Source organism: Macrotis lagotis, chromosome 1, assembly GCF_037893015.1.
Source record: "Macrotis lagotis isolate mMagLag1 chromosome 1, bilby.v1.9.chrom.fasta, whole genome shotgun sequence".
NCBI classification, from domain to species: Eukaryota; Metazoa; Chordata; class Mammalia; order Peramelemorphia; family Peramelidae; genus Macrotis; species Macrotis lagotis.
The window spans coordinates 843162687-843180896 of record NC_133658.1 but is presented as its reverse complement, the minus strand read 5'-3'; the positions used below and the strand labels follow the sequence as shown (position 1 = coordinate 843180896).

At 34.0% G+C, this 18210-nt stretch overlaps 1 protein-coding gene across 1 annotated transcript; it reads left to right on the top strand.

Annotated features, from left to right (window-relative positions):
* The first annotated feature begins 16403 nt into the window (after window positions 1-16403).
* On the top strand, window positions 16404-17345 carry LOC141490569 (olfactory receptor 52E5-like). Its single transcript, XM_074190615.1, has one exon. The coding sequence runs from the start codon at window positions 16404-16406 to the stop codon at window positions 17343-17345; it is 942 nt and encodes a 313-aa protein (XP_074046716.1).
* The last annotated feature ends 865 nt before the right edge of the window (window positions 17346-18210 follow it).

Sequence of the window (18210 nt, the reverse complement as noted above, 5' to 3'; positions counted from 1 at the left end):
CCTGAGTTCAAATCCGACCTCAGACACTTAACAATTACCTAGCTATGTGGCCTTGGGTAAGCCACTTAACCTCATTGCCTTGCAAAAAAACACCTTAAAATATCAGGAAAAAAGGAGAAAAGGGGATAGGGGGAGGGGAGGGGGGATGTGGGTGATACAGGAGAGGGAGATCATAGGAGACGCTAGTTAGATATAACACATTTTCTTTTTTTACTTTTTTGTAAGGTTGTGGGATTGAGTGACCTCTCCAGTACCACAGGTCTGAGTGGTTTGTGAGTCTCTGGGGTGGGATGTAGGCTTGGGGCCTCTTGGCCACAGGGCTGGTGCTCTGTCTGCTGAATCACTCAGTTGCCCAACAGCACATTTTTGAAGAGTGACAGAGTGAAAAAAGAGAGAAAATATAATAGCTGGTAGTTGGGAGGAATGGATGGATGGAATTACAATCAGCAACAGCAACTGTGGAAAAATATGGAAGCAACTTCTATGATGGACTTATGATAAAGAATGTGATCCACCCAAGACAGAACTGATGGTATTGAACACAGACTGAAATATAGTTTTTTCTTTCTTTTACTTTATTTCTTATGAGGTTTTATATTTTTGTGGGGGATAGAGTTTTATATTTACTCTCAAGAATATTTTAGTAATATGTAAATCAATTAAAGAAAATTAAAAATATGTTACAAGCAAAAAAATACCCAAAATTAAATTGCATTTTGTTTAAAGGGGATAAAAATGTTATCTCCCAATTTTCACAGAAAAAGGAAGGACCAAAAAGTGCCATAGGTCTTTCTTTCCCAGTAAAGATGGGTACCTTAGGACAGTGAGTAGAGGTGTCCCTGATAGCCTAAAAATGAACTTTCTTTTGTCATTTATTTCAAAGAAGACTTTTTTCTCTTAACTTTTTCTGCTCCCAGTGAAAAATTCTTTTTCTATAATAAAAAAGATTTTATAGGAAATCTTATGGAAAGCCAAGAGAATCTAAAGTCAGCAAAATAGGATCTTGAAAATTGCCTGGCAATGCTATCTCCAGAGGAAGAACATCAAAACAAGCAAGCAAACAAACAAAAAACCATTCAGAATCTGATGAACACTACATTCACTTTTTTAAAAATTTCTCTTATGTATTTCTTTCCTATCCCATCATTTTCTTTCTTTTCCCCTTAATCCTAATTCCTCATACTGAAAAATGACCAATCTGTAAACATGTTTAACAGAAATGTGGATGTGCAATATGCACTTGACTGTTTGAGGTTGAATGGAGAGTGGTGGGAAGGGAGGGTAGAAGGAAGCTTTGTAGCTTAAAAATATGCATATTGAAAAACTTTAATAATGTGTATGGAAAAATAAAATACCAATTAAATAAGAAAACTATCATTGCATGTATTTGAAAAAATTAATAAAAAAATTAATAAAAAGATTATCTTTTCTTCCTTGATCTCAAAATGCAATGTTTTCTTCAGGTCTTAAGGCAAAGATAGTGTTTCCTTCATTAGACTAGGACATACCGAAGACTTTGGAATATCTTCAATTTATGTATAAGTGACTGACTTCAGAGACTCTTTTCTTATGTTCTTCAGTTGCTCATCAGATTGAGAGATTCCCAAGAGCCAGACTAGAAATATTTACCAGACTAGAAATTTGCATAATTGTACATTGAGAGAAGAGCAGAATCACAAAATTTCATAGTTGGAAGGATCCTCAATGGCCATCTAGTTTAACCTATTTCTAATTCAGAATCCCTTTTCCAAAATAGCCCTAAAAAGTTGTCTAACTTTTCCCAGGTTACATCAATTTCTTTTCCATCATCCTTTAGGCTTTATGAGAACTAGGGCCTTATCAATTGCTCTAAATAAAGTGTACTCTAAAAAGAAAAATGAATGGATCTTCCATTAAACTGGAAATTTTAGACAAGTAAGAATTCTGTTTCCATTTCCCCCTAGATTCTCTAATTTGCCTATTAAAAGGGAGTACATCAAGAAGCTGCTCCAAAATTGATATTGCTTCACTGGTTAAACTTCCTTTTATTCCAGAAAAATTTATTAATTTAGTCACTTATTTTTGTGACAATACTGATGAAGAAAAATTTCACATCTTCTGACTGAAAAAAATCTCAATTTGGACTGATTTGTAATTGACCCTCCAATTTTAAAAATATCATGATCTTTGAAATAATCAGTATAAAGCTATGTTTGGATCCATGGATTTCTGAGTATTGTCTATAAGAGAGTCCAAATCCTGTTAATTAAATACTGCTTTGTTTAGGCAACAAGACTATATATAGTGTTTATTTTTAAACCTACCATAGGAGAGTTAATTCTAGTCCAGAAATTCTTCTTTTAGTGAGATTATTATTTTATTTAGAAGTTTTATGGCTACAGACATTTGGTCATCCAGACATTTATCTGTACATTTTTTAGCTCTTATGGAGCTTGAATATCAATGAAAATGTGTAAATATCATAATCTATATATTCATAGCTTCATTGTAGTCTTAACTGAGTAGTGGCAATTAATTTCTTTTATGATGAATGTAATTTATTAAGTTTGAAGAGAAATATGAATGAAAATAAGAGCTAGTAAAACAATCGAAATGGCTTCTATTTATTAAATGGCTATTTTAAAAATACATATATGTAAAAAGTTATCTCATTATAGCTAATTTCACTGCTCCCAGTGAAAAATTAATAGCTTACAAAATATATTGATAAATGATGATGTGACTTGAAATAATTATTATATGCAGCAAAATATTAATAATCCAATTTTATGGTTTTAATGTTGCCTTTTAATGAGGGTTATAGAAATTATGAGGTGACTTCAAACCTTTCTGTTAGGGATCCTTGAAGACCACAGTTGTGAAATAACAAAAGTAAAGGTTTAAAAGACCCTCTTGACCTCTTGTTGTTTTGCAAGGATATTGGTAGTTTCTCAGGAGATCAGCATGACCCAACTCCTTTGTTTTTCTCGACATTGATCAAGAATTGCCTAACCACAGGAACAATGAAATATGCATAAAAATGTGTAACTGTTTAACTAATATGTAATGATTTAATCAATATGTAACCTTAACATGATTGGTGCTTAAGCTGGTAGCATGAGTTGTTCATGAGTACTGGAGTACACTAGGATATAAGCTGCTATGTGAACCTAATAAACTTGGAGTGGTCACCATCTCTGACTCCCGTCTCTGGCAAAGGATACTCAAAGTAGCTGGTGCACCTTTCAACCTTCTTCAAGATTATTATTCCCTTTTGGGTTAAAATTTGATGAACAGTGCCTCAAATCTTCCCCATCTCCAGTCCATCCTCCGCAGCACTGTATACTGATAAAGCATAGGCCTGAATATAACACTCCTCAATTCAAAAAACTTTATTGGTTTAAAATTAACAATAAAAGCATATACAATTAATTGAAAAACTGAAAGACCTTCAAAATTTGACTCCAAACTCTTCAAGTTTATTCTCCATTACTTATCTTCACAAATTCTTTAGATGAGATGGAGTGACCCAGCTATTGGTCTTTCATTCACTCCTTCCTCTTTACATGGACCTTCCTTCATTCCTGCAATGCATTCTCTTCTGTCACTTAGAATCACTAACCTTCAAATTTCAACTCAAACTCACTCTTCTGACTCCCTCAATTTACTGATGTTTTACCTTACCCAAATTATTTTTTAATTATTTTTAATACATCTGGAATATACTAGTATGTGTAAATGATATCTCCCCAAATAGACACTATCTTTAAGGAAAGTATGCCATTTTTTCCCTATGTATCCCTATGCCTTTTTTTTTGGTCTAGGCCATAATAGGCCCTTAAGAAATGCTTGCTTATTTTTTTTAAGTCAAGTTGATCAACATCTATTTAGCATCTGATATGAAGAGAACACAAAGAAAGACAAAAGGCAGTCCTCACTCTTCTAGAGCTCCCAGTGTAAAGAAATAGCATGTAAGAAGCTATGGACAAATCAGCTAGATACTTGATAAATTGGAGATAATCAACAGAAAGAAATCATTAGCATTAAGGAAGACTGCGAAAGGCTTCCTGTAGAATGTAGGATTTTAATCGAAACTTGAAGAGTTTAAGAAGAGGAAGGGAAGAATAGAAAATGAATGTCACAGAAGACAAGGGTATGAGAAAAATGTGTAGGTAAGAGGACATTAAAAGTCCTTCTGAAAACCAGCATTTTACATTTGGTTTTGGAGGTCATCAGAATAAGGTCAATAAACTTTAATGTTAAGATGACAACAATCAACCTTTTGTTAAGTACCTTTCTCCTCCCTGGCAAGACTTAATTCCTGCTTCTACATACAAGACAAGACTCCGTTGACAATGTATTCCTGAAGGAGACTTAAAGAATTAAATCTTTGGGCTACCACCTCTTATCTACCTGATCCATGACAATATCCTTTCCAAGGAGGCACAAACTGACAGTGAAGTTGACACTGGCATTGCCAGAATTAGCTCAGTTTTTGTGGTACTCTGAAAGTGTGGGAGAAAAGAGGTATTAGACTAATTACCAAATTGAAGGTCTACAGAGCTGTTATGCTGGCCTCATTGCTATATTTCTGTGAAACCTGAAGTTACTGCCCCATCAAAGTATACCTAGTTACCTCAGCTTCCAGCCCCTTTAAAATTTACCTCTCCTCAGTTGAATTGTACATGGACTCCTTTTGGGAGGCCAGTCCAAACTTGACATGCATTCTCCCCCAAGTGAACTCTCATGCCCCAATATCCTTCCTTACTACTTATTCTGTGAGAGCAATAGCTGCTGCTGTTGCTGCTGCTGTTAATCTTTCTCTCCTTTAACTTCTGCTAAACTTAATATCTAAATAAACTGTTTTTGTCCCTTAAAAAATGAACCAATCACTAATTAGATGTGTCTATCCTTAAAAAAAATCTGTTCATTCTCTCCTTTTCCATTTAACAGAATATGAGTACAGGTCTTAGACAATCATAACTTCAACTTTTCCCCATTTTAATCCACCCTTCATGATGGTGAACATCTGATACTTGCTTATGTATATATCTGATAACATAACATTTTGTTGTCAGTTTTTCATAGCTCCTTTTCATATATTCTGTAAAACTCAGAATCCTTTCCTTGAAACTGATGATTTTCTAAAATCTAAAATCATTATTGCACTTCATCCTTAACTAAAATTAGCTCCCTGCTCACACTCAGTACTACATCAAAACTGGTCTGCTTTCTATTCCCAACCAATTGTTTTTTCTCCACTATAATGTCTTAATCATGCTGTACCCTGATCTGGAAAGGATCTTTCTTGTTTACTCATCTGGATGTAGTGCTTTCCCTATATGGGAGTACCTCCCAGCAGCACTGTCACTTCAAATAACATTTCAAAATCAAATTATGTTATTGAATAGATTCCTAAGGATCCAGGCTGGGTTTTCTTTAGAGTAATGAGGAAAGTAGAGGAAAGGGGAAAAAGAAAAGAATTAGAATGAGAAAGTGTATTCAACAAAGAAGGCGGAAAGGAGATTGGAGAGAAGAAAAAAGGTACAAGAAGAAATGGTAGAAAGATAAAAAAATAGTAGAGATTGAAGAAATAAAAAATGAAAGGAGGAAAATGAAAGAAGAATTAAAGAGAAAAGGAATGATTGCAAAGGGAGAAGAAAGGTGAGGAGCAACATGAAATAAGGAAGAAACAAGTAAACAGGAGAAAAAAGAAGGAATGAAATAAATTGGGAAAAGGTGGAAAGAGAAATGTAGGAAGGGAAGCAGGAAAAGAAGCAGAAAAGTGAGAGGTAATAAGAGTAGAGAGAAGAAATTACTGTGAAAATTGAATTTAGAATAACTAGTTTTGTCATTTAAGAAAGGGGGAATGCTAAAATCCATAGTGAGGAGTAGGGATAAGGGGACAATAAAAGGCAAAGGGAAGAACTCAATTCAGTTCAATTCAGACACTGTCCTGAGAGTTAAGTGTCCAAGAATATTTTTATCAGAGATGCTCACTTACATTTCCCCTATATGTTGCTCATTCTAGACCTTTCTTAACACACACAAGGCTTCTGGTATGCTGCTCCTTGTGTCTGACTGGAAACAGAATTAGAAGTTAATTCTTTGGTTCATATTTGGCTTCAAAGAATGATACCCACTTATAGATAACCTTTTCACATTTGTGGGAAAATTTGACTAGTTTGAACATCTGAAAGGAAGTTTCATGGATTGCATTTGCATCAATGGAAGAAATAAACCCGCTTCATCCTATTATAGGAGTGGAGAACCTTTATTCTACCAAAACTATTTGGATATTTATAACATCATTCACCTTCTGTAGTTGGTCAAATGTTTAATTAATTCACCCCTAAAAAGTTCCTGGATTTATTTAATTTCAGAGTCCTGCCTTTGGTTCCTGTGGCAGTGCATGATCATAGACCTTATGAGATCTACTGACTGGATGTACTGCACCCCTGTGCTAGAGTGTTTTCTTGATTCTGCAACCTATTTACTAAAAGTCACTTTTCACTGATATGTATATTTGCTCCGACTGCAATCAAAGACATAATATATGCATTGGTAAATTTATGCATTATGTCATTTTCATTAGACTAGTTCAATATAAGCACCCTGGGGGTCATAAATTCTCTTTGTAACCCAAGAAGCTAGAAAAGTAGTTACCACATAGTACACCAAATAAATTCTTTTTAATTCATTAAAAGATAAGTAAATGTGCTGGTGAGAAAATCTTGCTCATTAAACTGGAAAGACACTGAAAAACAAGGATTATGTCTCTTATGAAGTTGGGAATGGTGGTGGTGGTGAATCTATATTCAGATCTCTGTTTTGTTTCTGGTTTATCTCCTGGAGATGTCTGGCAACAAACATTATATCAACTGTTCCTCAATCCTTTGTGAAGCACCCCCGCTCTCAGAGAGGTGACCCACCTTCTAGGTGAAAGATCCATCTATTAATGAGAACTCTGGAAAGAATCTTGCCAGCAATAACTAAGAGAGAAACATCTCTGTGATTGTCATGGGGCAATCTATTCCCTTTATCTTTATAGAGATGGACAGTTGATGCTAACAGTAGGTCTCAAGTCAAGACTCACTTAGTTGTTTGGACTCTGAGATTTACAAGGTGGGAGATTCACTGCTCATTCAAAAGCTGACTGAAATTTTCCTGGTTATATGCCTTGAGGAGGTCACAGTTGAAATCCCATGAACCAGAGAAACCCAGAACTTGAATCTTGAAGAATGGGAGATCACTATGACCCGAGGGGATGATCACAATGGATAAATAGGGTGTATTCTAAGAGAATCAAATTTTAATAAAATAGACCAGAACAAACTTGCAGAAACACACCTAATATTTCAGATTCAGATCTGGCCTTTGGACCCAAGTGATTCCAGAGGAGAAAATGAGGTTGCAACTTTGCACAGCTCTTCCTCGCTTAAATTCAAGTCATGGCATCACTTCCATCATCCTCACTGAGAATGAAAGACAAAATGACAAAAATCTACATTATTATACTTATTTTTCTACATAATACATATAACATAATATGATATGATATAATATAATATAATATAATGCAATATAATATAATATAATAAATATAATACATAATATAATATGCTTAGATATGTCAGTATATATGATGCAGGAAAAAAGAATGATGTAGGGAATTATGGACATAGTGATGCCGTAATTGGAAACAAATTTTGCAATTTTTCAAACTGTTAAATTCTGTCTGAGGAGGAAAAATAGAAGAAATATTCCTCTAGAAAGAAAAATGTTATTTGCTCCTGTGATATAAATTGACTCCTTTTGTTCCATTGCTAAATGTAATTTTGTAACCTCTCCTCATTTACACGCCCCTCATTTTCCAGCCTTTTACCTGATTTCAGTTAGGTAGACTAAGAGGGATTTCCCCTTTGCCCACAGTCTCCTGATCCTTCGGTACCCAGAGAGTGGGAAAAACTATAAAAGCCTGGCCTGGACTCCCCAGGTAGCATGTTGACTCCCCAAGTGTCAGTCCAGTTTTTATTTTAAATTTTATTTTATTTAAGGCAAGGTGGTAAGTGACTTGGCCAAGATCACACAGCCAGGTAATTATTAAGTGTCTAAAGCTGATTTTAACTCCAGAGTTCCTGACTCCAGAGTCAGTGCTCTCTCTGTCTCTCTGTCTCACTGTGTCTCTCTGTCTCTCTGTCTGTCTCTGTCTATCTGTCTCTGTCTCTCTCTGTGTCTGTCTTTCTCTGTCTCTCTCTCTCTCTCTCTAACCTTGACTAGCCTTTTGTTATTCTCCTGCCTTCAAACAGTTTACAAACAGCTTGCTGCTTCTCCAGAAGAAAAGATTTTAATCTGTATACTTTATAGGCTTGTATAATAAATTCTGAGTGGTTTTAAAATCCCAGGGCTTTATGTGAATTCTTCACCTTTCAAGATCTCTCAATCTTAAATTGGTGGTACCAATCCCTGGCAATAAGAAAAGGGATTTTCTCACTATTAATCAGAGAAATGGAAATTAAAACAACTCTTCATACTTATCAAAGGACGTACTATGACAAAAAAGGAAAATGTTGGAAGGGATGCTTTGTTGAGAATTGGGAACTGATCCAATCATTCTGGAAAACAACTAGTAACTATGTCAAAAGAGTTCTAAAATGCTGTAAACACTATAATCTAGCAATACCATTGCTAGGTCTATATCCCTAAAAAACTTTCAAAAAATGGAAAAGGATCTATTTGTATAAAAGTATTTATTTTTTAATTTCTTTTAGAAAGGTTTTATTTATTTTGAGTTTTATGTTTCCCCTAATCTCAATTCCCTCCCCCATCCCCCCAAAGAAGGCAGTTTGCTAGTCTTTATATCATTCCCATGGTATGCATTGATCTAAGTTGAATGTGTTGAGAGACAAATCATATCCTTAAGGAAGAAACATATAGTATGAGATAAAGCAGAATTATGTAATAAGACAACATTTTAAAAAAATTAAATGAAATAGTTCTTGGTCTTTGTTTTTATAACAATTCTTTTTGTGGTGGCTCAGAATTGGCAATCAAAAAGATTTCCATCAATTGGGGAATGGCTAACCAAGTTGTGGTATATGAATGTTTTGGAATATTATTGTGCTATAGGAAATGACCATCAGGATGATTTCTAAGGAAAAACTTTAAAAGACTTACAGGAACTGATGAATAGTGATATGTACAGAATCAGAGATAATGTTGTACACTGTAATAGAAATATTATTAAATGAAAAACTGAATGACTATTCCCAGCACTAAAGTGATCCAAAACAGTCCCAAACGAGTAATGCTGAAACATACTATCTACCTCCTGAGAAAGAACTGTTATTGATAGAATACAGACTCATGCATGCCATTTTTTATTTTGTCTTTCATTTTTATTTTATTTAAATTTCTCTGTACAAAATTACTAAAATGAAAATATTCACTTTATTTTACATGTACCTGCTTACCATCTCAATTTAAAATATTCAAAAATATTAATTTTCTCAATTTTGTACCATATATCCAGAATCTAGTAGAGTTCTTTGTAAAGAGTAATTGTTTAATAATAATATTTTGGTTGTTTAAGGACCTTGATAAACTAGGTTGAGATGGTCATAACACCTATTTCAATGGTCTATTTGCCTATACCAGGAATCTCTAACTGCCCTCTTCTTCACCCCTACTTCCAATGGGAATAGTGACAGACTTGTAGGTAGGGAGGGGAGAAAGAAAGCTGGAGGCAATTTTCACTGTTCTTATTGTATTTTGGTTGTTAATCTTGATTTTCATCATTTCAAATATTTAAGATGTTAATACCCATATTGGTATACTTCCCAATATTTTTGAATTTTAATTATCCAGAATCTAATCCTTAGATTGAAAAACTTTGAAAATCAGGTAAGAAAGACATCATTCTAACCATTCAGGCTCTTCACACCTTTTTCCATAGAATCTCCATATGATATTCAGACTTGAAACATAATTGACTAAATTGGAACATATATTTCCAACTGCATAAATGTTCCCTAAGTTTATTCTTTGAAGGAAATTGATTTAAGTTCAATCATTACCAACATTGTTCTCCACCCCTACTTTATCTCCATTTTCCAGAAATGTGTCTGAGAAGCATGAAAAACTATTTGTTTTGTTTTCCTGACCCCTGGAGACAAAATTAAAAAGGAGAGGGATGGCAAGATGTGTGTCTTAATCTAGTGCCTCCTGGGACACTTAATCAGAGACATTTCTCCATTTTACTTTGCTCACCCCTGTAACCAGGAACATCATAGAAGCAGGTTCAGAAACTCTCGAATCCACGCCAGATTCTGAGGCTACTATAGTATAAAGTTTTCCTCCCATGATTAAGTGAGTTTAGGATTATCGCAGACACTTGATAGTGTTATAAAGGCTTTGACTAAAAAAAGATTCCAAGCTGCGGATAAGTTGGTAAGTTAACTTTTGGTTTGAGTCTGTCTGGGGAATGTTCATACATGGTAGTAGCAGTAGAGAGGGGGAGATTGAATTTTAGACAATTGAAACCCAGAGAGAGCTTGCATCTTGAAGAATGGGAGATCACTATGACTTGAGGGGATGGTCACAATGGATAAATAGGGTCTATTGTAAGAGAATCAAATTTTTAATAAAATAGACAAGCACAAACTTGAAGAAACACATCTAATAAAAGAATAGGATCATAGACAAATGCTAGAAAGAATATAAAAGAATGTCTCTTATGTATGGAAACTGCGGATCAGGGAAATTGTTAGGTATGAGATTCTTTTAAAATAGGAGCTTTTCTTATTGAGGTCCCCCAAAATCTCTTTGATCAACTTAAGATTCTGAAGGAGCATGTTTTATCATTTTTCTAATATCTATAGTATTATCTCCCTCTCCCTACAGCTGATAGTGCAGTGAAAACTTAGATTCAGGCCTGAATTCAAATCTGATTTTTGAAATTTACTAGCTGCATGACCCTGAGATGTCATTGACCTCTCCTCTTCTGAATTGTAAAATGAGAATAAGAATAGCATATTCATTGTAGTGTTATTGTGAAGATTAAATGAGATGTTTGTAAACTCTCTTAGCACAGTGCAGTCCATTAAAACATGATACCTCTCAGATTTTCATAGATCATCTTTTTTAACACCCTTTAGTCCCCGATTAAATTACTTGAATGAACTGAATCCAGGGATACCAATAGAACTGATATAGATATGATTTTTTTAAAAAAAATTTAAATGGTCTTTAAAAGTTCTAGAGAATAAGAAAAGTGATTGAGGACTGAAAGCAAGTAAACATCCTAATTTTTTAAATGTGAGAGGAGAATTCTGCAGACAAAAAGCCAATAAGTCTGTTGTTTTCTAGGGAAAAAAATCTAGTCATTTACTAAGTGATTAATTTGGGAATGTTAGTATAGTAAAGGAGCCAGAGAGGCAAAACTATGGAAGTGACAAGATAGTAGTTAAGCATAATAGGATCTAAAAATATACCAACTTCCATTGTAAGCTAGTATTTTCTGCAGCAAGGAAAGTTGCAAGAAGCAAGACTGATCTAGTATATTTAATTGTGTGATATTTTTCTGGTGTTGCAGAACTAATACTCTTGGATGAAAGAAGATAGAGTAAAATACGTAAGTGTATTGTATGGAAATTTAGTATATAAGTTTGATTTGTCTGTCTGTGTGTGTGTGTGTGTGTGTGTGTGTGTGTGTGTGTGTGTGTCTCTGTGTCTGTGTGATTATATATAGGATCACAGGTTTAGAGTTGCTCAGAGGCTATTGCCACTCACTTTCAAGATAAGAAAACTGAGGCTCAGGGAGGTCAATTAACTTTATCACAAGTTAATTGTGAGGTAGATTTTAGATATATCTAATCAATCAGGCAGGTATTAAATACAAAGGGCTCGGTTTGAATGCTGATCTTCAGGAATACAGAGTCACAACTTTTTACTATGCTGCATCTAAAGACCATGGCACATAATTACTGTAGCTCTACAAAGTAATTTTTGATAATTTAATTAGAATAACACTGGAATAAATAGATCAATGTAGGTAGAATTGTCTTTCTGATCATATAGGCTGAGTTTACTCTTGGGTAATTAATATTTCTAGAGTTTTCTATCTGATTTTATTTATGTACTTCATTTTGTAATTGTGTTCATATGGATCCTGGGTTTGTCTCAGCAGACAATTATTTTAAATGGATTTTCTCTTTAGATCTCTTGGAACTGAATACTCTTGGTAATTTGTAAAAATACTAAATAATAATGTGGGGTTATTTTGTATCCTGTAACTTTGCTAAAGATGTTAATTTCAGTGTTGTTTAGTTGATTCTCTAGTTCCTGAGTATAAAATTATATCATTTGTTTCCTCCCTTCTAATGGTTTTAAATTTTTCTCTTTTTGCTATAGTTAATATTAGTATAACTTTTTTTTAGGTTTTTGCATGGCAAATGGGGTTAAGTGGCTTGTCCAAAGCCACATAGCTAGGTAATTATTAAGTGTCTGAGACCAGATTTGAACCCAGGTACTCTTGACTCCAAGGCCGGTGCTTTATCCACTATGCCACCTAGCCACCCCATATTAGTATAATATTAAGTAATAGAGATAAAAATGGGCAATCTTTCTTTATCACTGATTGCAATAGGAAGACCAGAATCTTGCTAATAGTTTTAGACAAAAATTTCTTATTTTAACGTAAACTCTACTTATTCCTGTGCCCTCTAGTGTTTTTTTTAAGTATTTGATACTGCATCTGATCAAAAGTTTTTTCTACATTTATTGAGATTATCGTGGCTTTTGTTGTCCTTCATAAATGAAGAAGACTATGACATCAAGTGTGCAAAGTCATCCTTTTCCATGGCTTTTTCCAGAATTGTCAACATCCTATGGTCAGAACAAATAGAAAACAAGACTTCTAATGATGGGTCTGCATGCTGTGGGATTCCTTGGATGTGGTTCCCTTCTATATCAGCACCATGTCAGGCATAACACAAGTATGGGGATCTAGTGCAATCTACCTAGCTCTGCAATCATACTACTACTACTGGAATCCAAAGACATTGGTTTCCTGGAAGTTTCTGAGTGGTTCATAGGAATAACTTAGATAGATCACTAGATGGCATCATTTATGGTCAGAACTATGGTGGTATCTGATCATCTGCAATTCTCCAATTTAAATTCAGATTAATGAAAACATTCTTGGCAAATGCATAATTGTGATTTTTGGGTTTTTTTATCTTTATCAAAGAAAATATATCAATGGTCAATTATGCTGACAGTAGTTTTCTTTATACTGAAGCAACCCTGCATTCCTGATGTAAATCCCAGAAGGTAAATGTGTAAAATTCTTATGATATATTGCTCTAATCTCTTGCATCTATATTCATTAGGGAAATAGATCTATGGTTTCCTTTCTCCTCTTTGCTTGGAGTATTAGCATCCTATTTGTCACAAAAGAAGTTTAGTAGGGCTTCTTTTCGGTCTATAATTTCAAATAGTTTATATAGTATCAGAATTATTGGTTTTTGAATGTTTGGTAGAATTCACTTGTGAATCAATCTGATCCTTGGGATTTTTTTTAGAAATTCATTGTTGGCTAGTTTGATTTCTTTTTCTAAGATTGAGTTATTTAAGTATTTTATTTCTTCTATTAATCTAGGTAAATTATATTTCTGTAACTATTCATCCATTTGATTTAAATTGTCAAATTTATTGGTGTATAATTGAGCAAAATAATTTCTAACAATTTTCTCAATTTCCTTTTCATTGGTGGTGAATTTACTCCTTTCATTTTTGAGACTGGTAATTTATTTTCCTTCTTTCTTTTTTTAAAAATCAAATTAATCAATGGTTTATCTATTTTTATTTTATGGAGAACAGTTTCTGGTTTTATTTATTAGTTTATTGGTTTTCTTACTTTCAATTTTTATTAACTTCTTTGATTATCGGATTTTCCAATTTGATGTTTTAATTAGGAAATTTTTAATTGAAATTTTATTTTACTTTTCCAGTTATATGCAATGATAATTTTCAAAGTTCATCTATTTTTCTACCAACCTCCCTTCCCTTGTTCCTCCCATTGATGGCTAACAGTCTGGTAAAAGTTGTACATGTATATTCATATTTAATATATTCACATATTAGTTATGTTGTGAAAAAGGAATTAGAACAAAAGGGGGAAAAGACATGAGAAGGGAAGGAAAAACATAAAAGAAGTTTTTAAAAAAGTGAACATAGTATGCATTCACATGCAAAAGTTTTTCTGCGGATGGCAAGACATTTTCTACACTTAGGTCTCTCAGGGTTGTCCTTGATTTCCGAACTGCTGAGAGGAGCTGCATCCATCATAGTGAATCATCTCACAATGCTGTTGCACAATGTTCTCTTGGTTCTGTTCTCTTCGCTCAGAATCAGTTCCTGAAAATTTTCCCATGCTTCTCCAAAGTCTGACTGCTCATGATTTCTTCTAGTATAATAATACTTCATAACATTCACATATCAAGATTTTCAACCATTCTCAATTGATAGGTATCTCTTCAAATTCTAGTTTTAGTATTAATATTTTTGGACATGTGATATTTTTTCCATTTTTATGATTTCTTTTGGAAGCCTAGAATTGATATTGTAGGGTCAAAGGATATGATCAGTTTTATTGTTCTTTTGGCATAGTTTCAGATTGCTCTCGAGAATGCCAAATCGGTTCACCAAATAGTGCATTAATATTAATTGGAATTTTTTATTTGCATGTCCAATTCATTGATCTGTTTTTTTCTCTATTTTAATGATATAAGTTATTAGAGATTTAAGATTCCCCTAAGTACTATTTTGGCTGCATGCCATAAATTTTGGTATATTGTCTCATTGTTGTCATTTTCTTTAGAGATTACTGTTTCTATGATTTGTTTTTATGACAATTATTTAATTTCTAATTTTTAATCTCTCTTACCATTATTCATTTTTGAATCTAAGATCTGAAAATGATGAATTTATTATTTCTGTTTTACTGTATTTGTCTGTCAATTTTTGTGTAGGTAGTATGTACTGCTAAGGAAAGGTATAATCCTTTCAATTCCTATTCATTTTTCTTCTGAGATTTATTATTTTAACCTTTTTCAGAATTTTATTCACCTGTTCAATTTCTTTCTTGTAGGATTTTTTATCTATCTATGAAATTTGTAAGTAGAGTAAATATGGAACAATGACTCACTGTAGTTAAGTTTTCTTGTACTAGTATTGATGGGCATAAGGAATAATTATGAAGAGAAGCAAACAGGAAGATTTATCGTAGAAGGAGGAGAGTAAAGCATACCTTTCTTTATCTCAAAGAAAGCAAAGTAAAAGGGAAAGGATTTATATGTACAAAAACATTTTAGCTACTCTTTTTTTGTGGTGGCAAAGAGATGAATAAGTTGTAGTATATATTTATAACAAAATACTATTGTGCTGTCAGGAATAATGAAGAGAATTGTTTCTGAAAAACTTGGGAAGACGTATATAAACTAATGCAGAGTAAAATGAGAAGAACCAGGAGAACAGTGATCAGTGTTGGGTTATGATCAACTATGACAGAATTAGTTATTTTAATCAAGACAATGGTTGAAATCATGATAAAAAACATACTATTTCCAGAGGGAACTAAGGAATACTGAGTTCAGATTGAAGCTTTTTTTTCCCCACATTTTTTACTTTGCTTGCTCCCCTCCCCCTACCATAACATGGCTAATATGGAAATATGTTTTCTATGTTTTAGCCTGTTTAAGTTTCCTATTACTTTTCTTTTAAATGAGTTAGAGAGGAGCTAAGAGAAAGAGAGAATTTGAAACTCAAAATAAAAAAATAAAAAAAAAATTAAGGAAAAAAGCAAACAATGCATACTCTTATGTTCCAGGGGCCATGACATATTTGTTAGATGTTTTATTCCTTTATTTATATGCTATAGCAGTATCTTAGCTTCCCTGAGTCTTTTTTTAAAGAAACAACAAACTTTTACTGACCATGCCCTCCCCTTACACATATATATGATAGGAACCATCCCTACCCAAACAAAAGCAAACATCCACACATACATGGGATAAAAAGTCCTATCTAACCATGATGCATAATAATAACATGCTGAAAATATTTGATCCTGGCCTCACACAGTTAATTGGATCATTTGATACATAACTTATCTGTAATTTTATGTAATTTTGGCTAAAGGCTATCAGGATGCTATGGACAATTTTGCTTCTGTGCTAAAGCACTATTTAACTATTTAACTATTTAATGCCATCTAATTTTCCCTCACCAGGTACCCTTTCCTGGGTTATGGAAGGAGAGAATAAAATTTGTATCTCTTCAGAAAAGATTCAAAATGGTGTAGGTGACTCAGGGGACTCTTACATGGAGAAAGAGTCCTCCAGTAACCAACAAGTGCCACTGGAATGGGACCTTCTAACAATACTGAATTCCATCCCACTTCTTTCCTGCTGCTGGGGATACCAGGGCTGGAACATATTCACATCTGGATTGGCTTCCCCTTTTTTGCTGTGTATTTGATTGCTCTTGTAGGGAATGCAACTGTCCTATTTGTGATACAGACTGAGAGGACTCTTCATCAGCCCATGTTCTACTTCTTGGCCATGCTGGCTACCATTGACCTGGGCCTATCCACTGCCACTATTCCCAAGATGCTGAGCATATTCTGGTTCAACTTGAGGGAGATCTTATTTGGTGCCTGCATCACCCAGATGTATGCCATACACATGTGCACTGGCCTAGAATCTGTGGTGCTCACAGTCATGGCCATTGACCGCTTTGTGGCCATCTGCAACCCTCTAAGATACACCATGATCCTCACTAACAAAGTGGTGGCCAATTTGGGGATAATGATTATAGTCAGATCTTTAGTTTTTGTGACACCATTCATATTTCTTGTCCTGCGGCTTCCATTTTGTGGTGCCCGAGTTATTCCCCACACCTATTGTGAGCACATGGGTCTAGCTCGTCTGGCCTGTACAAGTATTAAGATCAACATTGTCTATGGTCTTGTGGCTTTCTCTGTTGGCTATTTAGACCTTATTGTGATTGGTTTTTCCTATATCCAAATCCTGAGGGCAGTTTTCCGTCTCCCCTCTCATGATGCCAGAATCAAAGCCCTCAGCACTTGTGGCTCTCATGTATGTGTCATGCTGGCCTTCTATACTCCAGCCCTATTTTCCTTTATGACCCACCGGTTTGGCCACAACATCCCTGTTTATATTCATATCCTTCTAGCCAATCTGTATGTGGTTGTCCCACCTGCCCTCAACCCTGTCATTTATGGAGTCAGAACAAAACAGATCAGAGAACGAGTGCTGAGGATGCTTAACCCCAAAATTTCTTAAGGTAAATTAGGATATTTTTTCTCATCTAAAACATAGTTGCCTATTAATAATGAAGCTGAAACTTTTGAGTACAATTGAAATAACCAATTTTATTCCTTTTTCACATTCCTTTAATCAATATTTTCTTCCATCACACCACATTATATTCCCCCCTCCTTTCTCTTTCTCTCTGATACATACACACACACATCACACACACACATACACACACACACACACACACACACACACAAATGCTCTACTATTACATTTACTCTCCAGAAATACAGAATATTGTTATCTGTGAAGATGTGAAGATTATCTAGACAGTAATCAAACTCATATAGAAATGAAGCTCCTCCAGCTGATACAAATGGATCATTGCAGACTATAAATGGACTTAAAATATAAATTTATATTTTAAAAGATAGTCTAAAGAAACATTTATTTTGTTAAATATTTTCCAATTACATTTTGATCTGGTTCTGCGTAACCTCAAGGAATGCTGTGGGTCAAATGCAGGCCACAGTCCTTTTACTTGAAACCTCTTGTCCAAATTATAGTAAAGAGAATTTCAAAGCATTCTTATCTTACTTAAATCTGTTTGTTTCACACATTTTGTGCAATGAGAATTCAATAATTTTTTTCATTTTATTAATCTGAATCAATTATTATCTTGAATTCAGATTATGAAAAAGTTATATGTTTAAAATACAGCATCCATTACTATAACATGATATAATCTGAAGGTTTAGCGATGATCAAGCATGATCAGTCTAACCATAGAGTCAAAACAATTCTATGAAACTAATCAAGATCAATAATTCTGATCAGATACTTAACATTCCTATCACTGGGAAGCTCTATTAATGTCTTTCCTATTATT

Bases quoted from the DNA above. Each gene is read 5' to 3' on its own strand.
- LOC141490569 (XM_074190615.1), top strand. From the start codon at position 16,404: ATGGGACCTTCTAACAATACTGAATTCCATCCCACTTCTTTCCTGCTG.